The following is a 25,201-nucleotide window of genomic DNA, read 5'->3' as shown; positions in this document are numbered from 1 at the left end:
ATACTTTTATTTACTTTTTTTTTTTGGTACTACATCCTTAAAATCTGATATAGATTTTACCCTTACAAGCACATCTCAATTTGAACTAGCCACACTTCAAGTTCTCAAAAGCCACAAGTGGCTGCTGTATGGCATGATGTGCTTTTAGTGTCTTTTAATTTTTTTTATTTAATTTTATTGTTTTAAAATTTTTAATTATTCTTATTTTTGAGACAGAGTCTCACTCTGTTGCCCAGGCTAGAGTACAGTGGTGCTATCAAAGATCACTGCAGCCTCGAACTCCTGGGCTCAAGCAGGCCTTCCACCCCAGCCTTCCTAGTAGCTGGGACTACAGGTACTAGCCATCACGTATGGCTAACTTTTAAAAAGTTTTTTGTAAAAACAGGATCTCACTCTGTTGCCCAGGCAGTACTTGAACTCCTGGCCTCAAGCGATCCTCCCAACTTGGCCTCCCAAGTGCTGGGATTACAGATGTGAGCCACTGTGCCCAGCCCAGTTTTGATGTCTTGCTACTCAAAGTGTGATCTTGGGACCAGCAGATGGGGCCCCACCCTACACTTGTAGAATTAGAATCTGCAAGTTAACAGGATCTTCAGATGAGTCATATGCACGTTAAAGTTTGAGAGGCACTGGCCTGGGAGCTGCATGTGTCCTGTTTCAGTTTCCTTGCATTAGCAATAATAATAACAAAATATGGTAATAACAACCAACAATAAAGCATGGTACAACAAGAAAAACCATAACAGCTACAGTCTATTGAAGGCCTACTGTGTACCAAGCAATTTAAAAGTGCTCATAGGCATTCTTTCATTAAATCTTTATAACAACTCTATGCCGTAAATGTTATTTTCTCCATTTACAGATAAATAAAGTGAGGCTTACAGGGAAAAAGTGACTTTCAGTTTTCACCTCCCGGAAAAGCATAGGTTTCAGTTTCTGAAGTGGCCACCAGGCATAGGCCTGCAGCCTCGGAGACTTCCTTTCTCTAACCCACCTCTCTTGCCCCTCGCCTCTCCTGAACTCTGCCCAAGCCTCTTCTTCAGTCTCCCACCCCTGGATTCCTCAGGCAACTTGACAGCTGATAATTTAGAATGCCCAGGCCTCCTTCCCATTCCCCAACACCGTTTCAGACACTGCTTCCTGGTTTAATCAGCAAAGGCCTGAGAAGCAGCTGACACCTTTGTCTGAAAAATTTCTTTCCAAATTACCTTGTTCTTGAATCAAAGTAATGCAAAAGGCCTCTGTTTTCTGCTTCAGCTGAATGGAGCAGGCCTGAAAGCCTGTAAACACTTTGCTTCCTCAGAAAACAAGTTGCTGATTCAGCCTCCCACAGTGAACTTCAGCCCCAAATTCCTCCAAGAGAAGGCAGAGCCAAAAGCCAGCAGCTGACACAGTGGCTTCAACTGGGCAGGGTGCATTGAGCCAGTAAGAACAGCCTCCTGCCAAGTTTTCTCAGTACTCACAGTGGCTGGAAGATCAGACAACTGTCGTGCCTGCTGGGTGTACCCAAACTGGTTAGATGTATTCCCTAAGAATTCAAGTCGCCATCTAATCAGGAAAAACAATAGGAAGTTTATTAGGTTTTAACAGGAAAGGTGCAATAGTGATAATAATATAAGTCAGACTGTTTCTTTTCTGCTTAGAACCCTCCGGTAGATACAGAGAGAACAGAGGACTGGTTCCAGGGAATGGCTCTAAGGCATCTTTAGAAGTCATAGAATTGTTCTCAATTTGGATTGTGGGCATGACTGCACAACTCTGTAAATTTACTACAAAAAATAGTTAATAATATAGTAATATTATAAATAAATACTATAAATAAATAATAGTTAATAGATAATAGTTAAAAATAGTTAATAATAATTGTACACTGCCAAAAGAAGTTTTTTGGGTTTTTGTTTGTTTGTTTGCCTGTTTTTTGAGACAGGCTCTCATTCTGTCACCCAGGGTTGGAGTGCAGTGATGCAATCTTGACTCACTGCAACCTCCACCTCCTGAGTTCAAGCTGTCTTCCCACCTCAGCCTCCCAAGTAGCTGGGACTACAGACACACACCACCACGCCAGGCTAATTTTTGTATTTTTTGGTAGAGATAGGGTTTCAACAACATGTTGGCCAGGTTGGTCTCGAACTCCTGACCTCAAGTGATCTGCTTTGATGTACTAAAATGCTGGGATTACAGGTGTGAGCCACTGCACCTGTCTACAGCTCCATCTCTCACTCACAGTCCAAGCCAAAGTCCTAACAATTGCGTACAGGCTCCCACAGGAATTTCTGAGAGCTTTGTCTCCTCTAACCTCCTGGCTCACTCTGCTCCAGCCATATTGGTCTTTTTTTTGTTTGTTCTCTGAAGTTCTTTTTAAATTATTTTTAATTTTTGTGGGTACATAGTAGATATATACATTTATGGGTTACATGAGATATTCTGATACAGGCATGCAATGCATTAGAATCCCATAAGGGTAAATGGGGTATCCATCACCTCAAGCCTTTATCCTTTGGGTTAGAAACAATCCAATTATACTATTGTAGTTATTTAAGTGTACAGTTAAATTATTTTTGATGATAGTCATCCTATTGTGCTAGAAAATACTAGGCCTTGTTCATTCCTTCTAACTACTTTTTTGTTCCATTAACCACCCCCACTTCTCCTCAAACTCCCTGCAACACTTTCCAGCCTCTGGCAACCATCCTTCTACTCTCTCTATGAGTTCAATTGTTTTACCGTTTAGCTCCCACAAGTAAGAGAGAACACGCAATGTTAGTCTTTCTGTGCTTGGCTTTTTTCACTCACTGTAGTGACTTCCGGTTCCATCCATGTTGTTGCAAATGACAGGGTTAGGGGTGTCCTACAGAGAGGATGCTGAGCCATTAACTGCCTATCTTTGCAGTGATTCCAACATCACACTGGATGTTTATCCATCACTGTATGTTGTTCCCCGTGACTCTGTCTTATTTCTTGGCCAGGCTAGTTTGGCCCATTTTCATGCAAGCAGCTCCTCTCCCTTGCCACCAAGCTTGGCAAAAGGAACCATCTTCTGGGCCCTCAATGTCCACTTGCTCAGCATTCAGTTCTCTACTGCGACCCAAGACACAACCTCATCTCTGAATCTCCAGCCAGATCTAAAGACACAATCTCTACTCTCAGAGGGGTGAATGGACTGATGGACATTATCTATTTTTCCAGCAGTCTAATCTCAATATCACAACTCTTTATCAGTACTTTTTAAAAGAATATATAATCGTAAGACATGGCAAATATTTCATAAATGTTCAGTGAAATAACTGGATACACTTGATATACAATATAATCACAATTTTATTTTTTAAAAGTATATATTAATCCCATACATAGCAAAATATGAATGTTTTCTCTAAGATGATGTACAATTTTAATAAACTCAGTTTTTCTGTGTGTTCTATGTTTTATAAATTAAATACTGTTCTTTTCTAATCAGAAAGAAATTAATGTTATTTTATAAAAAGAAGCTTTAAGCCAAACATAGTGGCTCATGTCTGTAATCCCAGCACTTTGGGAGGCCAAGGTGGGCGGATCACCTGAGGTCAGGCATTTGAGACCAGTTTGGCCAACGTGCTGAAACCTCATCTCTACTAAAAATACAAAAATTAGCCAGGGATGGTGGCACGTGCCTGTAATCCCAGCTACTCGAGAGGCTGAGGCAGGAAGATTGCCTGAACTCAGGGACAGAGGTTGCAGTGAGCCAAGATCATGCCACTGCACTCCAGCCTAGGCAAGAGAGCAAGACTCCATCTCAAATAATTAAAAAAAAAGAAGCTGTAATGGTAAATGAGTATCATCATGAAAGTGTCTATGTTATTCTGATACAGGTCTCGGATTCCTGACCTCAAGTGATCTGCCTGCTCAAGAAACAACTAACTGCAAGAGTGAAGGAAAATGAAGGTAGGCTATTTGGAATGATAAGCCAAGTGTTTTAGTTTGTGACTAAAAGTTGACAAATGTGAAAGATCTGAAAATAATATATGCCAGAGTAGATTGTTGATGTGGATATGGGGGAAAAAAAGAGTCAAACATACCCCAGGAATTATTTGCAAACACAGCATCCAGAAAAGGAATAATTGGCCAGAAAAGTTGAAAGGGACATGATGAGTTCAAATTAAGAAATTCAGGTATTCAGTGAGTGTGGTTCAACCAAGAAGAGCTTTTCCAGTAGGCACATGGAAAACAGTCTCAATAGTAAATGCAATCAGTTGATCAAATCCAGGGGAGTAAATGAGGGAGTAACTTATAAAGGGGAATATTTGAACTCATGCATTTAAACAAGCCAACAAAAGTATAGAAGTTAAGTATGGAAAGTGAAGAGCAGAACCAGTTACAGTAGCTCACGCCTGTAATCCCAGCACTTTGGGAAGCCTAGGCAGTGGATCATTTGAGGTCAGGAGTTTGAGACCAACGTTACTAACATGGTGAAACCCTGTCTCTACTAAAAATACAAAAATTAGCTGGTGTCATGGCACACATGTGTACTCCCAGCTACTTGGGAGGCTGAGGCAGGAGAATCACTTGAATCCTGGAGGGGAAGGCTATAATGAGTGGAGATCAAGCCACTACACTGTCTCAAAAAAAAAAAAAAAAAAAAGAAAAAGAAAAAAAGAGAGAGGAGCAAAGTGCTATGACTAAAACCCACAGATGTTAAAATTTAGTGAAATAAATGTGAATCATCTTCATCAGTATTTAATGAGTTGGGCAGCAGATAGCCAAAGGCTGCAAACTCTGATAATAATAATAATGATAATAATCTCAACAACCTTTTCTTTATTCATTTGACAAGTATTTATTGAGTACCTGTCACCTGGTAAGCAAAGTAAATTATGTGGAATTTAGGAGATAATTAATGCTATGAAGAAAAATAAAACCTGAAAGGGTGGTGATTGTTGGAAATAAATGCTCAGTGCCACAAAGAAAAATTAGCACTGAGACAAAGGATCTTTCAGCAACACAGTTTTTACTTCCTGGACTGCAGGAAGGGTACTCTTGCTAGCCATCTTGCCACAGAGTACTATGAACAAAGGAAAATGCACAAATTTATTTCTTACACATTTGGGGTTGTCCTTGCTACTGTGTCTGATTTCCATTGGCTGGAGCCAGACCTCACAATGTAAACTAAAACCTGATTGGGTAACAACTTAAAACTTTTCTAAACAGGTAAAAGCAATCGAGAGCTGGGACATGCCTGTGGGCACATCTAGCACAGATATCTTGGTTAAAGTACAAGGACATAGAATGTACTACGTGCCTGTAAGCATGGCATGTTTAACAGCTACGTAGGATAGGGCTTAACAAAGTTATTAGCGCAGTTATTCTTTAACAAGAAAGAAAACTTTAAAAAGGAACTTTTCTACTTCCCACAATAAAGAATGCCTGAGAGGGGGATGGGGCACTTACAAGTTTAAACAAAGTGGCCAGGAAAGGCCCAACTGTGGAAGTGACACTGGGGTAAAGGTGAACCCTGAGTCTACCTGGGTGAAGAGCCTCCCTAGCAGAGGAAACCACAAGTGCAGAGGCCCTGACATTGTATTAGAGGACTGTCAGGGACACCAGTGTGGCTGGAGCAGGGTGACTGGAGATCTTTCTCCCCTAGTGGTGATGAGTGAAGGGGCTACTGCCTTCTAGGTACTGAGATGCTCATTTTGCATAAATCATCTTGTTTAACCCTTACACCTCTATGAATTAGATGCCATGTTCAGGAGTGGAAAATAAACCTCAGAAAGAGTAAGTGACATTCTCAAGGCCATACAGCTGTTGAAGACAGAGCTGGGATTCAAACTCCAATGTATGGGCATTGAGTTCAAAGCCCTCCTGGACCATACCCAGCACCTCACAGCGAGTTTTGTTTCTGACCCCTCAAAGGAACTCAGCAAGGGCTGCAGGCAGGGTCCCCTCTTACTCAACAATGGCCTATTCTTCTCTAGGGTCACCCCTGGTCCTCTAGAACCCCAGAACTCAGAACATTCCTGCAGAGGCTGCTGTGGCCTCTGTGTGCCCAGGAAGGGGCTTCATTTCTGCCTGTGGATTTCTTTAGAATGCCCAGCTGTCTAAGGGTCCTGCTCTGATCACAAGGAGAAGTCAGGAGCCTACTCTTTAGGGCCGCAGAGTTTGTGGCCCCACCTCCAGCACAGCCCCAGCTAGGCCCCAGTAACCCTGAGAGTGGCCTTGGCTTCCTGCAGGTATGATCTTCAGTGACAATGGGAAATCTGACTGATGGGCCTTGCCTTGGGAGCTTTTTCTCTGCCAGGTGTCACCAGTTTAAGTGTGGGTTTTGGTATAGATGGCTACACATTAGGAACAACTTGAAGGCTTAAAAAATAATAATAATGCCCAGACTCACTCAAACCCAGACTAATTAAATTAGAACCTATTGGGTTTGAGCTTGAACATCAGTATTTTTTATTAAACTCCCCAAGAGATTCTAAGCATAGTCATGGTTGAGAAACACTGAAATGAAAACCCCTGGATGGGGTTTGCTGTAAGAGTTAAATGAGGCCATTTGTTCATTCATTCAACAAACTTTCACTGGGCTCCAAATCTAGTGCAAGCACTGCTCTGGAGGGGACAAAATAGCTGTGAACAATGGTATTTAAAAAGTTCAAAACAACCACAACAAAATACACTCAGAAATAATAATAGAAAATATGATGCAAGCAATGGTGATAATGCAGAGAGTGCTGAAAGACCCTTCCAATGAGCTTGGATTCAAGCTGAGACCCAAAGAACCAGAAAAGGCTGATGAAGTGAGGGAAGGATGCCCCAGGGAGAGGCAACGACCCCAGGTGGGGTGTGCTTGGAAAAGGAAAGAGGCCAGTGTGGCTGCCCAGAGTGCAGGAGGAGAGAGAGAGGGGAGGGCGATAAGGTCAGATAGGTTTCAGAGCCAGTAGGGCCTGGTAGACCACAGAGAACAGTTTGGCTAGTGGGTGGTTTTGTGAATGGGTTGTTAAAAAAAAGAGGCAGGACATTTTTTTGCACAATATATAAAAGTGAGCACCTTTTGATAGGCAGAATGGTGTGATGGAATTCCTGTGTCAAAAGGAAATCTCTGCCGGGCACTGTGGCTCACACCTGTAATCTCAGCACTTTGGGAGGCGGAGGTGGGCAGATCACCTGAGGTCAGGTGTTCAAGACCAGCCTGGCCAACATGGTGAAACCCGTCTCCACTAAAAATACAAAAATTAGCTGGATGTGGTGGTGGGCGCCTGTAATCCAGCTACTAGGGAGGCTAAAGCAGGAGAATTTCTTGAACCCAGGAGGCGGAGGTTACAGTGAGCTGACATCATGCGTAGGCACTCCAGCCTGGGCGACAAGAGCAAAACTCCATCTCAAACAATAAAAATAAAGGAAATGTCTGATTGTCGCATGGGGAATGGGTTGAGGTGAAAGCAAAGAGTAGAAGCACATGTGAGATCAGTGAGGAGGTTACCACACGCTCTGGGTGGGAGACCATGGTGGCTGGGACACGAGGTCTTTCCACGGCATACTGGTGGAGGGAATGCACGCAGTTGGTGCTCAGTGCAGTATGGCTGGTGACCACCCCCTTGGTGTTGGCTATTCTCATTAATAAAGGTTTCCCATTATAGCCACTCTCCTCTGAGTAAGGGTTAGAAGCTGATGTTGGAGCTGAACTTGGACTTTGTGAGGCTGGGGAGATTGTGCTGGGTGACACAACAGAGTCACAGTGGGGTCACACTAGAGAGGTAGGTGCCAGGAGAACAAAGGGCCAAGGCTGAGAGAATAAAGGGGCAGGATAGGGCAGGCTGGAGGCAGAATGGCTGAGAGCACAGTCCCAGGGCTGGACCAGAGTGGGTGCTACAGTCTCTGGGGAGCCCTGGGATGCTGCAGAGCTGAGCACGGTATTGTGAAAGGGATTGGGAAAAAAACAGGAGCAGGGCAGAGAGAGACTATTTCTCCCACACTCTCAGCAATGCAAATATGATCGTTCACTTCTTTGTTTCCTTAGTCAAATATCAACTTCTAAATGAAGCTTTCCCATGGTCACCCTATTTAAAATATCGGCCGGGCATGGTGGCTCATGCCTATAATCCCAGCACTTTGGGAGGCCAAGGTGGGTGGATCACCTGAGGTCAGGAGTTCAAGACCAGCCTGGCCAACATGACAAAATCCTGTCTCTACTAAAAATACAAGAATTAGCTGGGCATGGTGATGCACGCCTGTGATCCCAGCTATTCCAGAGGCTGAGGCAGGAGAATTGCTTGAACCAGGGGGGCGCAGGTTGCAGTGAGCTGAGATTGTACCACTGCACTCCAGCCTGGGCAATAGAGCGTGACCCTATCTCAAGAAAAAAAAGAAAATGTCAACACTTCTCACTGACTCCATCACTTTTGAATCTTCTCTTATCCACCTTTTCTCCTTTGCATTACTATCATCTGACACACCATTGATTGCATCTATTATCTCACTGTGTTTCCCACTACTAGGATACAAGGAATATGGTTTGTATCCCTAGCACCTAGAATGGTACTTAACATGTTTTAAGACTTTAAAAATATTTGATGAATGAACAAATGAGTGAGTGAGTGAGTGAATGAGAGAAGAGGAGCTGTGGCTGGTTCCTTGGAGCCAGAGGAAAGCCTGGTGGCCAGAGTCTGACCATAGAGGGCTCTCTCCTTGCCAGCCAGTGGTGCTTGATCTCTGTCCTGTTCGAACTGAAGCACTGGGAACATTTGAGGCTCATGATCCAGCCCACCCAGGTTAGCAGGAAACCTGGCACCATCCATTGCCCCTTCTTCTTTGATCAGGAACCCCGGGGGAACACTGTCAAAGGCCTGGGAGACGAGGGCATCAGGGCACGCCCACCGTAGCCCCTCCCACCTGGTTTGTGCTCAGAGGCTCAGCCCTCTACTGTCGCTGAGCTGGGCCCATGGTTCAGCTCTGTACCCTGAAGGTGTCCAGCTGACTCAAGGTCACTGGCCCAGTCTTCTCTGTACTCTAGCAAGTGCCATCCAGACCCCCCAGAGAGGGTCGCATAACCTTGAATTTCAAGGTTCCTTCTTTGAAGCTCCCTTGGGGCTTTTGCAGATCTGGCCTCCTCCTGCCAGGCAAGGGATTCTGGGCACCGAGGAGGTTTCACAGGGACCACCAATGGTCAGACCTACGGTGGTTCTGGATGACCCTCCCTACCTTACATTCATACCGCAAAGAAGGGGTTATTCAAGTGATTTTCTGTAGAATAAAAACTAACTCTCTAGTACTTTGATGTCTCCAGCTAGGCAGAGAACTCTTAGGTGGCCATTTCTCTCACAAGTGAGTGAATCAATGAACAAATAAACGAACAACTCCATTATTTCTAAGAATAAGGGTTGCACCTAATAGTCATCACGCTGTACCAGACTCAGTCCGGGCTGATAAGTGGCATGACACCTGGTGAATACTGGGACATTGAGATCATTAAGGACTCAAGGCCAGGCTGACAATAATGAGCCCTTTGACCAAGACACAGATTTAAATGGTCTGTATCATTCAGCTGACCAGAAAACCAGGTTATCTCCCTGCCTTTCTTCCTTCTCTCCACCTGCCCTTGGTTGGTTTCATTTGACCGTGTGCTTCTCAAGCTACAAACTGAACGACAGAATTACCTGGGAGAGGCTTAGGAGACAAAACAATCAATGACAATTCATGGATTTCATTTGGGTCCTGACTTAAACAGACTGAAAATTTATGAGGCCGTCAGAGTAATTTGCACACTCTCTAGATATTTGATGATATGATGACATTATTGTGCATTTCATTAAGTATGATAATAGTATTGTGGTTAATGTGTTCTTTTTAAAAATCCTTATCTTTTAAACATTTATAATAAAATATTTATGAGTGAAATGATATGATTCCTGGAACTAGCTTCAAAATAATCCAGGGCAGAGAGTCAAGTCTATAAATAAAGTAACATTGGTCATGATAATGAGTTAAGCTGAGTGATGGGTACCTTGGGGGTACATTATACCAGCTCTCTATTTTTATACATGTTCAAAATTTCCCAAATAGAAGTTGAAATAAAACAAAAGAATCATCTGGGGAACTTTTGAGATGTATAAATATCTAGACCCCATCCTGAGCAATTCTGAATTAACTGGTCTGGAGTGAGATTGAGTGTCTATGTTATCCTAAAACTCCCTAGAAGATTTTCATGTGTGTCCAGGGTTAAAAAGAGCTAATCTATCTGGAAAAAAAAGCATAATCTTATTCCATTTATATTTAAATATATACATTCAGGCTGGGCATTGTGGCTCATGTCTGTAATCTCAGCACTTTGGGAAGCTGAGGCGGGTGGATCACTTGAGGTCAGGAGTTCAAGATCAGCCTGGCCAACATGGGGAAACCCCCTCTCCACTAAAAATGCAAAAATTAGCTGGTGTGATGGTGGGCACCTGTAATCCCAGCTACCTGGGAGGCTGAGGTGGTAGGATCACTTGAATCTGGGAGGTGGAGTTTGCAGCTTTGAGTATATATATATTCAAAGATATGTTCATATAGGTATTTTCAATATCTGTAAGGATTCATTCCAAACTGCTAAGAGTCACTTTCTCAACAGTGAGAGAATGGGAGAGATTTTTACTTTCTTCTTGACATTTATATTGTATTGCTTGAAACTTTTACAAATGTGTATTATAGTTATGACTTTTTAAATATTTACACTTGATAAAATTTGTTTAAAAATTAAATAGGGTACACTGCAAAGTAGTGAGGTTTCCTTCACAGGGGCATTCAAGCAGGAGCTGGAGGAGGGCAAAGCAGAGGCATGGTGGGCAGACAGGTTCCTGGGAGGCTGTGATGGGGGATTGGAGCAGTTATCTCTGAGATCCAGAGGCTCACTCCAGGACTCTGGAATGAGACCTTCTCTGCAAAAGTCTCACCTTGTGTCTGGGAAGTCAGTGGGCTTGAGTGGTCTGGCGTCCAGCTGTTCCCAGTAGGCTCTTGCTGCTCTAAGCTTCCCCTATGCAGTCATGGGCCTGAGGTCGACCTAATACTTTGCTTCTTTTACAGGGCTGCTGCCAAGCTGCAGGCATTGCAGGGCAGCAATGCCCAGGCCACATTCATTCACCCTACATGGACCGGCTGGACAAGGAAGGGGGTGTGATGACGTGGGGCCCCGCCACCTGTGTTGATAAGGGCTCTGTTCCTTCTCTGGCCCCTGCAGGACAGCCATGGACCTGCTCTGGATGCCCCTGTTTCTGGTGGCTGCTTGTGTCTCTGCTGTCCACAGCTCCCCGGAGGTGAACACTGGTGTTGCCAGCATCCCCATAACCAAGCCTGTGCACATCCTGGAGGAACACAATCTGCTGGTGCTAACGCCTGCTGGCCTGACCCAGATGCTGAATGAGACCCGCTTCCTCATGGTGCTTTTCCGTGAGTACCCCCATCCTAGTTGATGGGTGACAGTGGGATGAGGCCTGCCTCCTCGTGTCTGGGGACCAGAGGAGTTTTATATATTGCTGAACACATAAGAACACATATAATTTAAAACAGACATCTAATATATATAGATAACATCACCCCCAATCTCCAAATGAGAATACTCCAGGGAGGTTAAGCCAATTGCAATATAGTATGCCATCCCTCTAGTCTTGGATTTGTATGTGACTCATCTGTCCCACTGAAGAGGAGCCAGGCTTTAACCCCAGGTGTCCGTATTATTCTGAGCCTCAGTCTTTCTCCTCTGTAAAATGGGCATGAACCTAATGATACACTGGATTAAATGAGATGTCATAAGTTCCTGGAACACAACTAGAGAGAAATAAATGATGGCAGTCTGGGGCAAGCTCTCGAGACAGGAGTTTTTAGACCGTCACTTTTTTGTTTTGTTTTGAGACAGGGCCTTGCTCTACCGCCCAGTCTGGAGTGCAGTGGCACGATCCCAGCTCACTGTAACCTCCGCCTCCTAGGTTCAAGAGATTCTCATGCCTCATGCATCTGAGTATGTGGGACCACAGGTGCCCACTACCACAGCTGGCTAATTTTTGTAATTTTTGTCTTTTTAGTAGAGACAGGGTTTCACCATGTTGGCCAGGCTGGTCTCGAGCTCCTGACCTTAAATGATCTGCCCACCTTGGCCTTCCAAAATGCTGGGAGCCACTATGCCTGGCTGAGACCGTCACTTTTGCTGTCAGATTTACATGCCTGCTTTTGTTCTTTGGACATTTTACATCAGCAGACATTTTGGGGGACAGAGCAGGCTGCTTCTTCCTGAGGCATTGGGACAGAGCCATGCCCTGGGGCAGAATGTAAGGGATTTTCATAACAACTTCCACATAGTATTCATGGAGTGCTGGGCACTGCCCTAAGCTCTTCATTAAATGTGACATCATTTGATTCTCACAACACCATGTGATGGGTGCTATTCATCTCCCTGTTTGATAGTTGAGGAAACAGAAACTCAGAAAGGATAAACAGTTTGCCCAAGATCACACAGCACAAGTGGAGACCACAGATCCCATGCCGTACCATGTTCTATGTGGCAGGATTTGGAGAATGCAGACCACAGGTGTGAACACTGGACTTGGAATCCTGTGTGCAGAGCCACTCCTGGGAAGGGCTGGCTCCATGTCAGTCCCCAAAGCCTGCTTCCAGAATGTGCCAGGCCTGTCCAGCACCCAGGTTCCCAGAGGCTAGGCAGAGCCTCAGATTCCAGGGAAGAGCAGGGCAGGGGAAGCACTCCACTTTGCTCCTCCTCTCAGCTGTTGTTCTGGGGCAGCCCTTTCTCCCTTCTCTGTTTGCTGCCCTCTAACCAGAACGATTTACAGACTCTCTTTTATTTCTAGTCCAACCAGTGCTGTGTAGTGCAATAAGGTCAGCTTCAGGGGTTCACAGTCCTACGTTCAAAAGCTGAGCTCTGCCACTTACTAGCTTGGTGGCCTTGGGCTAGTGACCTTGAGCATTCTGAACCTCTGCTTACTTGATGCAAAATGGGGAATGTAATAACATTTATAGGCCAGGCATGGTGGCTCATGCATGTAATCCCAGCACTTTTGGAAGCCGAGGTGGGAGGATCTCTTGAGCTCAAGTGTTCGAGACCAGCCTGGGCAACACGGCAAAACCCCATCTTTACCAGAAAGAAAAATACAAAAGTCAGCCAGGCATGGTAGCACACATCTGTAATCCCAGCTACTTGGGAGGCTGAGGTGAGAGAATCACTTGAGCCCAAGAGGTCAAGGCTGCAGTGACCTGTGATTGCACCATTGCACTCCAGCCTGGCTGACAGAGAGAGATCCTGTCTCAAAATAAATAAATAAACATAAAATTTATAACTCCTAGGATTATTGTGAGGATTAAGTGAAATAATGTGCTTAGCACAGTGACTGATGGGTAATAAGAATTTAGGAAGATGGGCTGGGCACTGTGACTCACGTCTGTAATCCCAGCACTTTGGGAGGCTAAGGTGGGCAGATCACAAGGTCAGGAGTTTGAGACCAGCCTGGCCAATCTGGTGAAACCCATTTCTACTAAAAGTACAAAGAAATTAGTTGGGCATGGTCACACACGCCTATAATACCAGCTACTCGGGAGGCCGAGTCAGGAGAATTACTTGAACTTGGTAGGTGGAGGTTGCAGTGAGCCGAGATCGCACCACTGCACTCCAGCCTGGATGACAGAGTGAGACTCCATCTCAAAAAAAAAAAAAAAAATATATGTTGGCTTCCACTATCATCATCCTCTCCAGTTTTCTCATCTGTACAACAAAGTTAGTAATGCCTCCCTTGCAGGTTGTTGTAGTTGATGAAAGTGGGCTCAGATATGCAGTCCCCTGCCATAGTGGGCACTCCACAGGCAGAAGCTATCACCATTGGGATCTTATTCACGCCACATTTATGCAGCTCAATGCCAGGCCGTGGGTGGGCTCTATTACCATCTTGGTTTTTGCTCTCAAGGACTTTACAGTTTAAGCCAGGAATGTCACAAGGCATGAGAAACCCTTTAAAACGAAGTGTGATAAGGTCATGCCATTAATATAGTCTGAACTGTATGCTTTGGGTGCTCTGAAGTGGAGAAGTAATGGTTTGGACTTGTCCTCAGAAGTGCTTCTTCCAGCTGCAGCAGCTGAGTGACCTTCTCTGGCTTGGTTCTTGCTCCCTCATGGAGTGCACGAGGGATTCCCAGGCTAATGCAAATCCATCTGGAAGCTTGAAGTTTGCCTTGAAGTGAGAGACATCATCTGTTTGGCTTCCCACTAATGCCCAGTGATACACAATCAAAGCCAAAGAGTTAACAGAAGTCACTGAAATCTGTGGTCCTTGATGTCAGTATTTAATCAAAGGCCTCATGCCAAGTAAAATTCTGAAGAATCTCTCTTAACCAGAAACACTCATGCATCTTGGTTCTTGAGCAACATCAAGGTTTGGTGTCGTGTACATTGGGATCCAGGCAAGTCTGAGTGTAAAGCCCAGTTCTTCCCATAAACTGGATATGTGACCTTGGATGAATTTCTTGGTGTCTCACTTTCACTTGTAAAGTAAGAATATTGAAAGTGGTATAGTCATTACAGAGATTAACTGAGAGGCTATTATCTGACATGTGGAAGGTGCTCAGAAATACAAGTTCTCATTCTCCCTTGCCCTGCAGCAAATGCAGTTCATTAACCCTGTGCCAGTTAGGACAGAGTTCAACTGCAAGTAATTAAGAATCTGCCAGTTGTGGTGTCTTCGTCTTTGGTTCACAACTCTGCTGGTTAGAAGAGGGCATCTGGTGAAAGGCTCAAGCTGCTTTCACTCCTGGTGGAAGGTAAAGGGGGAGCTGGTGTTTGCAGCGATTATGTAGGAGAGGGGAAACGAGAGAGAGAGATGGGGGAGGCCAGGTTCTTTTTAACAACCAGCTCTTGCAGAAACTAATAGAGTAAGAACTCACTCATTACCTTGATGACAGCACCAAGACATTCATGAGGGATCCACCTCTATGACCCAAACACCTCCTATTAGGCCTCACATCCAACACTGGGGAACAAATGTCAACAAGAGACTTAAAGAAGGTCAAACTAAACAAACTATAGCAAGTGGCTTAATCCAAGAGTTGGTCTCACACATTGTGTAAGCTGGGATAGGCAGTTGATGGCTGGTATAGCAGCTCCACAGTGTCAGGGATAAGGCTCCTTCTATTTTCTTACTCCTTCATCCTTGACATATTACAACTCATGGTCACAAGATGGTTGCTGTGTTTCTTGCATTGCACTGCACATTCCAGCTGGAAACAAGAAGGGATGAGCAAACAACAAAGGGATAAAATACATCAGCCACCTATGTCCCTTTAAGAAAATAAAACTTTCCCAGAGCTGCACCCAATCACTTTGGTAACATCTTATTGGCTAGAACTTGGGCCCATGGATGTTTCGAACAGAGGAGTCTGGAATGGTGAATGCTTTAGGTTTCCAACCTAATTAGTTGAGGAAGCAAAACAAAAAAGGGTTATAAATGGCTGATTCTCAGTATTTGCCACAAGATCCAAGGTTATAGGCTAACTTAAATGTACTGAGTGTCTGAGTTCTTTGCATATCATGGGGTCAATTAATACAAGATCAATGAAATCCCTTAAAGAAATCAATTCTAGAATGTATTACCCACTTTTATACTCAGACTTCTTCTTTGCTCTAATTTTGACTAATTATCTTAAAGATCACTGTGTTTACTGAGAAAGCTAACTGCTATAATAATCACCAAATCTAAGTTCATAAGGGTCCATGTCATGCCTATATCTTAGTCCCAGGTGGGTCTGCAGAGAAGCTCTGCTCCATACAATCATTCAGGGAACCAGGTTCCTTCTACCTAGGGCCCCAGCCATCCATTGGGGTCTAGAGTACTCCACAGAAATCTCTACCTCCAGCCAGCAAATGGGGAGGGAGACGAGGACATGCCTCTGGGTCAGGCTGGCCTGGAAATGATGCACATTCATGCTACTCAGTGTGTAGGCCATAAGCCAGCAATGTGAGCATCACTCAGGAGCTCATAGAAATGCAGACTCCCAGGTTTCATCCTAGACCCACTGAATCAGAATCTGCATTTTAACAAGATTCTCAGGTGATTTACACATATTAAAGTGTGAGAAGCACTGGTGTACATAATTTCTACCCATATTCCATTGGCTGGATCACTGCCATATAGCCATGCTTATCTGTAAGAGAGGCTGGGAAATGTAGTATGGCTGTGTATACCAAGAGGAAAAAGAATCCAGGCCTGGGGAACCCACGGCTTTGCCTTCCTTAGTCACATTGCACCTGCTTTTTGCTATAAAAGCCTTGAAATGACCTTTGTTCAGAAACAACTCAAAGCTGGGCAGGCTGAGAGGCAGCCTGGTGGGATAAACTTTTTAAGACAGTGAACAACCAGGAAAAGATTTCTCTTCCGGGCAGGAATGAATGTCAAAAACTATTTCCTCCAAGAGATTGACTTCACTGACTGTGGCTCAGGCTAACTTTCAAAGGACAGCTGTTTCTCAAATCCAGTGGACACTTTACAGTCCTCACCTTCCTTGACCTTCTTTGCATCTTCATACCAAGACCCCCAATGCCTGGTTTCCATGAACTCAGTCTTTTCTGTTTCCTGTGGATCTCTCTGGCTCATCATTCTTTTTTATGACTCCTCCTCTTTCCCATAACATTGAAACTAAGGATGTAACAGGAAGCCCGTGAACTGAGCCCATGAGCTGGCAGCTGGTCCATACAGTGTTTAAAAGAAATGAAATGTTACAATTAAAACTGAATTTGCATCAGCTCTTCAAAAAGTCAGAAGATCTGGAACCACTGGCCCACAGTCCTGCAAGGTGACAATTGGCTGAAGCTGAGTTGTGATTTTTCCTTGTGGTCAGAGAACGTGCCTATCAATTTGCCATATTCCTATCCAGCCATCCTCACACTGTCACATTCTCTGCTTTACCCCCATGACATTTGAGTCTATGTCCCCTGCCAGAAATTCAGTCTTTCAAAGCTTCTTCCTCAATCCTTTGTCCTTCTCATTTGAGGTATATTCTATGAGTGGTGCCACTTAAATGAGGACGTTTGGGGGTGTGAGAGCACCAACACCTGAGACCTCCTGAGTCTTGGTGCCTCTGCAGCTAGGTTACGCAGCCATTTCATAGAAGCATGATTGTCTTTTTTTTTTTTTTTTTGTACCCTTAACACTTAGGGTTCCCAAAAGGAATGTTCGATTGGGTCATTTTTGCCTCTATCCAATATTGAGCACACCTGTTGCTTGAAGTTTCATCAAAGTAGTTATAGCTTGTGACCTCCCTCTAGCTCAGGCTGTTCATCAGGATGCCAGCTCAATTTTACTTCAAAGCCCTTTGAGCAATTCCTTGTAAGAGAAATCTAGTCTAGGTCATTTTCTTTACATGAGCCTGTGAGCAGGGCAGGCATTTCCACTTTGCTGGAAGACTCCTTCAGCTACTTCTGCACATCCCTCGTCCACACTAGAATTCAGGCCAGCACTTGTGCATCTGTTTCATGGTTACTTTTACAGAGAAGAGCAGAGAACCTTTCAGTCTTACTCCATTTGCTGTGAAATTGGTAAACTAATGGTTTGCATAAATAAAACGTCCAAACCATCTCTTTTGCTGTAGCTCTAATCTCTAATCTGGGACCCTCAATGGAGGTGTTGAAGGGCTTAGAGCCACACAAACACACCTCAACATATTCCCCTTCCAAAATGGTGTAGTGGATGGATAGGGCTGGGAAACCTGTCCAGTCCACATGAGAATGAAAGGCTCTGCCCTGTTTTAATCAGGGCAGAAGGGTGGGTTCATGGTTCTTTAATTCTTGTAACTTAGGAACTGACACTAAACCTGGGGCTGCAGAGGGAGCCAATCAATTTTACATTCTTCAATTGCATTTGACACTTTAAGCCTAAAGCCTTTCCACTAGCAGGTATTCCAAAGCAGTGAACTCAACAGCAGCAGAAATTTTGTTATCTAAAAGGGATACTCAATTAAACTCATTACATTTGAATCTTTGATTCCTGCCGATATACAATTAAATTCAAAACGAATTCTCAAAAAACTAGCAGGCCTTCTAAAGTAGCCTTTGGATAAACCAATCACTTGGGGGAAAGCACTATAAAAACTTTCTTCCAAGGGTAAATGGGCTCTTTACAAAAGAGATTATTTTCAGACACTGCCTGCAGGGACTGCCCCAGTAACTGAAATCCTTAACTAGTGACCAGCTTTCTCTTCTCTCTAAGAACTCCAGGCCCAAGAGCCAGTGGTTAGGGGATCCAGTGTCCCTTGCAGTCCCAAATGCCACATGTCCACAACAGACTTCAGCATCTTAGATTTGGTCCCAACAATCTGCTTCTTCTTATGTCTAGCCTTCACTGACAGTACCACCATCCACTCAGTGTCAAAGTCAGAAACCTCAAGGTCATTCTTTATTTCTCTACTCTCACATGTAGTCCATCACCATGTCCTGTGGATGCCATTTCCTCAGTCCCTCTGCAGTCTCCATTCTCCCCATCCCGCCACCACTGCCTTGGTTCTGACCTCATTATTCTTCACCTGAACCACTGCAGCAGCCTCTGACATGATCTCCTTGCCTTCTCCAGTGCTGTCCTACAATGCACACGAAGAGACTTCCTCTAAAATGCAAATCCGATCAGGTCACTCTGTAGCTAAGGTATTCTACTTGATCTAGCCCAAGGCTATAGCCTCTGGGCCTTTGCACTGGCAGTTCCCATAGTATCCTTCCTACACTCCTTCACCTTCCTACCATGCTCCTCATTGGTAGGCTGTACCCATCTTCACTCTCACTTAGTCTGGCTGGGAGGCCTTCCTATGCTCCCACTGCCTTCTTTTTACCCTCTCTGTCATAGCATTTGCCATATGGTATCAAAACTGCTTTTCATCATGTACATTGCATGGTGTTGGGGGCCAACTCTTATTCATCTCCTGATTCCTAACATCCAGCATTGTGCTTGGAGCATGGTAGGCTTGCATAGATGTTAAATGAATGAATAGATGAATGCATGAGATTTCCTTTGGTCCGTAATTTCTTCATCTGCATTGTCTTGAATGAGTCAAGGAGAGAGGGACTAACTACCATTAGTGGGGAGAGGTCAATATAAGATTAGGAGCTGTCTAGGGTCATTTACCACTTGTCCCTAAGGCAGAGGTGACAAGATTCTGTCCTGGGATTAGGTTCGATGATGATGGTGAACATGATGTGGAGATGGTAATATGGATGGGATAATGATGATGATGATGATGATGATGACAATGGCAATGATGGTGATGGTAATGATGATTATTACCTATGGTGATGATGATGACAATGGTGATGATGGTACTGGTGATGGTGATTGTCATGGTGATGATGATGAAAATGGCGATGATGGTGCTGGTGATGATAGTTATGGTGATGATAACAACAACAGTGGTGAAAAGGCCATTAATCAAGCACCTGTGTTTCAGTCACTGCACTTGATAACCTTGTCCCCATCTTGTATATGAAGCACATAAGTATCAGAAAGGTTAGATCATTTGCCCAAGGTTACACAACTGGCAAGTGGTGAAGCCTGCATTTAAGACAAAGCTTGACACCAAAACTAGTGCTAAATTCATCTTGAACTGTGCTGATCATTGGAACCTTCATTCTTTCAGTATTTATTGAACACTTGATTATTTGCCAGATATATTGTAGGCACTGAGGATATAGTGGTGAACAAAACAGGTGATTGTCCTTGCCCTCCTGAAACTGACATCCTGGAGAGAAAAGACAAAAGATAAACAAATAAGTAAATAAATTATAGTATTTCCTATGGTTAAAAGTACTATGGAGAAAAATAGAGAAGAGCGAAAGGGAATGCCTGGGGTGGATGGAGGTGGGGCTGTAGTATTAAATAGGATGGCCAGGGACGGCTTCTCTGGAAAGGTAACACTTTAGCAAAGATCTTAAAATGGTGAGGGAGAGACCCATGCAGATTTTGGGCAGAGAGAACAGCAAGTAAAAATGCCCTAGAGTGAGGGAGATTGTACCTGTGTGGCTAAAGATAGATGGTTTCTGAAGAGAAGAGGAGTAGGAAATGAGGCCAGATAAATAGGGAAGTGCAGATCTTTTAGGGCCTTAAAGGCCATCGCCATGGTCAGAACAAATTTATGGCTGGCCACTGAGGAACAAGAATAGGTTGAGGACCATCCTGAAGTCCTTATCAGCTGTGAGCACCTCTGTATACTGTAAATGGCCCTATGGAATGGAAAGAGGATTATTCTCAATATTTTTTCATGCTTGATCAAAAGTTGCATCTAAAGTAGGGTTTCTTGGCTGGGCATGGTGGCTCATGCCTGTAATCCCAGCACTTTGGGAGGCCAAAGCAGGTGGATTACGAGGTCAGCCGTTCAAGACCAGCCTGGCCAAGATGGTGAAACCCAGCCTCTACTAAAAGTACAAAAATTAGCTGGATGTGGTGGCCAGTGCCTGTAATTCCAGCTACTTGGGAGGCTGAGGCAGAGAAATACTTGAACCTGGGAGGCAGAGGTTTCGGTGAGCTGAGATCATGCCGCTGCATTACAGCCTCAGTACAGAGCAAGACTCTGTCTAAAATAAATAAATAAATAAATAAATAAATAAATAAATAAATAAATAAATAAAATAAAGTGGAGTTTCTCACCTTAAGCCCTATGGACATTTGACTAGACAATTCTTTGTGGGGCTGGGGGATGTCCTATGCATTGTAGAATGTTTAGCAGCATCCCTGGCCTCTACCCACTAGATCCCAGGAGCATCTCTTTTTTCAGTTGCGATCACCAAAAATGCTTCCAGACCTTGCAAAATGTCCCCCATTGAGAACCACTGTTCTAAAGAAAGGAAGACTTAGTTCCTTGCTGGGATCTAACTCCTGTCCCTACACTCATCACCTCCCCATCACCCATCAGCCCCTCTCTGACTCACATTCACTGCTTAGAGAGGGGAACCTGGGGTTTTCTACTAACGACGAGGCAAACATTAATTCTAGGTCCATTAGCCATTAACACATCTACACACCAAGCAGACAGTCAGGGAGCCACTGCCTATTCTAAAATAACCCTGAGTCCCATGTGAGAGCCCCATAAATAGGCCTAGGGATGGATGGTTTAGTGATGGTCACTGTTGTTCCTTTCACCAGTAGCCAGAAGATCTTTGGGGTTTCTGACATCACCATAGGACCCTCCCTTCCCAGAGACAATCTGATCAGAGCAAGACCAAAGAATCTCTGCCTATGTCATCAAAATAGCTAATGTTGGCCGGGTGCAGTGGCTCATGCCTGTAATCCCAGCACTTTAGGAGGCTGAGGCAGACAGATCATTTGAGGTCAGGCGTTGGAGACCAGCCTGACTAACATAGTGAAACCTCGTTTTTGCTAAAAATACAACAACAACAAAAATAGCCAGGTGTGGCAGTGGGTGCCTGTAATCCCAGCTACTCGGGAGGCTGAGGCAGGAGAATTGCTTGAACCCGGGAGGTGGAGGTTGCAGTGAGCCGAGATCATGCCATTGCACTCCAGCGTGGGCAACAAGAGTGAAACTCCGTCAAAAAAAAAAAAAGCTAATGTTTATTTGTACCAACGTTTTGCACACCTTGTCTTATTTTTTAGGATCACTCTAAGGTGTAGGATCTATTAATAACCCCACTTTATGAATGAGGAAGCTGAGTGACAGAGACTTTTTTTTAAAAAAGCAACTTTCCTGGGCCACAAGCACTGTAAACTACCATAACTCCCTCTGTTTGATGAGATAACCTAAGGAATTCATATTCATTGAGCATCTAGTATATGGCAGACGATGAGCTAGGACCTGAGAGAAGTTGGGCCCATGGGCACTCTTGGCCTCCCAGCAAAGGGATCTCTGCTCATTGACAGCCCACTGGGCACTGCTCTGCCTAAGTGCCAATATACATGTGAATTGTCTCCATGCCTGGTCAAACTAGCATTTCCAGTTGACCATGGCAGAATGTAGACACTGAGACCTGAGGGGTATATGCATTCATTTCACACCTACAAACTTAGAATTCAAGGTTCCAGAACCCAGAAAAAAAAAAAAAAACCAATTTGCAAATTTTTTAAAGAAGCCAGAAAATTGGACTCTAAATTTTAGAGTGGCATTGGCTCTTTGGTTGTCTTTGCTCTGGTGGGAACCACTTGGAACAGAAGAAATGGGAAACATGCCCCCATCACTCTGCTGCAAGAAAAAGAAAGACTTTTCAGACCAGCTGGCCAATTTGGTCATTTAGAGCATGAACTTTGGAGCCAGTAGGCCTTGGAGTTGACTTTCAGCATAACTGTATGCTAGCTGTCAGACCTCTGGGCTTCCATTTCCTTATCTGTGATATTCCCACTTGTAATCATAGATAACGCACATGGTTGTTCTGAAGATTAACCAGGGTAATTAATGGAACACGAAGCAAAGGGCTTAGCATAGCAAGGGATCAATACATGTTATTATTATTTTGTCATCATTACTATTCTCATTATCAAAATCGCCATCAATATCATCATTTATGGTGATGATAATAACATCATCATTATCATCTTTCCATAGGAAAACATCTTACATAATCCTCAGTCACTCAGATCAAAACCTCAGAGTCATCCTTGACTCTTCTCTTTCACCATGTTTCATATCCAAACTCCTTCTCCCAGATTTCTCTAGAATGGAACCACTTCTCAGAACCTTTATTATCACTCTCCTGGCCCAAGCCATCACCATCTCTCACCTGGATTACTGTAGTAGCCTCTAACTGGTCTACCTGCATCCATTCTTTTTCCCCTTTTGTCTAATCTTCATATAACATTCAGAGAAATCCAGTTAAAAAGTAACTCAGATCATCACCTGAGGTCAGGAGTTCGAGACCAGCCTGGCCAGCATGGTGAAACCCCGTCTCTACTAAAAATACAAAAAGTAGCGGGGCTTGGTGGTGCATGCCTGTAATCCCAGCTACTCAGGAGGCTGAGGCAGGAGAATTGCTTGAACCCAGCAGGGGAGGTTGCAGTGAGCTGAGATGGCACCACTGCATTCCAGCCTGGGAAACAGAATGAGATCTGTCTAAAAAAAAAAAAAAGTAACTCAGATCACATCCACCTCTGCTCCAAACCCTCTAGCATCATTTCATATTCTGCAGGGGGAAAAGTCAAAGTCTGTTCAATGGTCTGCAAGACCCTACATCACCTATCCCCTGGGCCCAGCTCACTCTGTTCCAGACCCAATGGACTTCTTGTCATACCTTGAACATGTCGCATATGCCCCACCTCAGGGCCTTTGCACACACTGATCTTTACCAGGAATGCTCTCCCTTTAGATGTCTATATGGCTTGCTCTCTCATTTCTTTTCATCTTTATTAAAATATTGCTTCTCAGTGAGCCATCTTTAGCCTCCTACTTAAACTTGCAATTTCCCTAATATTCCTAACCTCCAATTCTCCTGTTCTTTTCCATAGCATGTATCATCTAACACAGCACATATTTTACTTCTTTATTTTGCTTATTTTCTGCCTTTTCCAGTGACAGCAAGGATTTTTATCTGTTCACTGTTATATCCCCAGTCCCTAGAACAGTGCCTGGTGCATGGCATATCCTAAAAAAGATTTGTTGAATGGATGAATAAATGAATGAATGCATAAAATGAATGAATGAATATCCACTACTATTATCATAGGCCCCATCAATCTAGCTTTCAGAACCCAGCATTCCAGTTGCCACAATCTCTTTCTGTCCCTTCCATTTCAGACACCCAGGGGGACTGGGTTGTGTGTGCAACCTTTAAAATTTGCTCTACCATCTGGACAATCATTCCAAGTGTTTCTCTTACCCTGAGCTTCCACCCTTAGAAACTCAGATTTGGATTCTATGTCAATCAGCAACCCTGAGCCCAGCATGGCCAAATCTACAAGGAAGCCGGGGAGAGCCCCACGGACCAGAGCAGCCAGCAGTTGGGCAGTGCTTGCTGGTGATGATGGATGGGGCTTATCGAAGGCAATGACGGTGACAAAGCAGGCAGTGGAGGGGCATCGATCCAGGAGGGAGGCACAAAGTCCCCGCTTCCCATCCATTGACCTGGAGTTTAATGAAAGCGATCATTCACTTTCCGATCCCATTGCAGGAGCAGGCATGCTGACCAGCAATGGGGCCCGCGCCAGCTGTCCTGGGGCCCTGCTTTCTGAGCTGCACTTTACAAAAGAACTCTCTGTTGGACTTGGAACTTGACCTCCGCAGCAGAGGTGATTTGCACTTTGTCCAAGTGCTCCAGATGGACCGAGGGAGTGGGTGGTGATGAAAAAGATAAAATGTTCTGGCTTGAAAGGAAATCAATGACCCCCTGCCCTGGCTTGGCCCACCTTCCTCAGTCATGGGGTAGCGAGGGACCTGCAGCCTCACAATGTTATCAGGAGGAAGAAAGGCAAACTGGGCGCCTTTTAGTTCCCTCCTGTTTAGCCAGAAAAGCCTCTTCCACTGCCAAGGTCACTTGCCAGCTCCCTGATGCTACTTCCAGAAAAGGGCTTCTCCACTCCCTCGCCACTGCCCAGCAAGGTGAGGAGCCAAGGCGTCCAGATCAGATCGCTTAATGGAGAGTTTCAGGTCTCTTCAGTTTCCCCTTATGCAAGAGGGTGGGCTCAGGGGAACACCATAACCTCCCCATCCCCGCCCTTCCTACCCCTGGCCTTCCTTACCTGCGAAAGTACCCTGTCCAATTACATAAAAGGCAACTGCAGGGGTCCAATTTGGCCTGTTAGCTGCAGGACGTTCCACCAGATGGCGCTCATGAGCTCTCATTCTTCCCCTCTGTCTCCGTAATTTCTGACCACAGAATTTTTTTTTAAACACAAATTTTTAATATTTTGGAATATTTACCTCCAGGTTTCTTTAGCCCTGTGCATACACTTTTTAAACATTTCATAAATGTGATCATCGCGTCTGTGCTATTTAGTGGTTTGTTTTTGTTTATTTCCATAGCTTCAGGGTACAAGTGGCTTTTGGTTACACAGATGAATTGTATAGTGGTGAAGTCTGAGATTTTAGTGAACTCATCACCTGAGTCATGTTCATTCTACCCAATATGTAGTTTTTTTAAATCCCTCATCCCCCACCCAGTCTCCCTGTGTCTGAGTCTCCAATATCCATTATACATCTCTGCATGCTTTTGCTTACTTATTGCTTGGGTCCCACTTTGACCACAGAAATTTTACAATAATAATAGAAGCAGTAGTAAGACCGC

At 44.3% G+C, this 25,201-nt stretch overlaps 2 protein-coding genes across 3 annotated transcripts in view; one reads left to right on the top strand and one right to left on the bottom strand.

Moving 5' to 3' along the window:
* The window catches only part of LOC105725570 (acyl-coenzyme A synthetase ACSM5, mitochondrial), a 29,049-nt gene extending 27,687 nt beyond the window's left edge, over positions 1-1,362 (bottom strand). The window contains exon 1 of one of the 2 annotated variants that reach the window (XM_012464679.3): positions 1,209-1,362. The gene's annotated coding sequence lies outside the window, so the exon portion shown is untranslated. The remainder of the gene's footprint in view (positions 1-1,208) is intronic. The other variant, XM_012464680.3, reaches the window with a different exon arrangement.
* The window catches only part of PDILT (protein disulfide isomerase like, testis expressed), a 155,275-nt gene that overhangs the window by 96,429 nt on the left and 33,645 nt on the right, over positions 1-25,201 (top strand). Inside the window, exons 6-7 of the mRNA XM_064362555.1 lie at positions 3,849-3,921; positions 11,186-11,394. Of these exons, the coding sequence (XP_064218625.1) occupies positions 11,193-11,394 (202 nt within the window). The 5' untranslated portion in view covers positions 3,849-3,921; positions 11,186-11,192. The remainder of the gene's footprint in view (positions 1-3,848; positions 3,922-11,185; positions 11,395-25,201) is intronic.

Source organism: Aotus nancymaae, unplaced genomic scaffold (genome assembly GCF_030222135.1).
Source record: "Aotus nancymaae isolate 86718 unplaced genomic scaffold, 86718_ANA_hifiasm-v0.15.2.pri h1tg000049l, whole genome shotgun sequence".
NCBI classification, from domain to species: domain Eukaryota; kingdom Metazoa; phylum Chordata; class Mammalia; order Primates; family Aotidae; genus Aotus; species Aotus nancymaae.
This window is presented reverse-complemented; position numbering and strand designations above follow the sequence as displayed.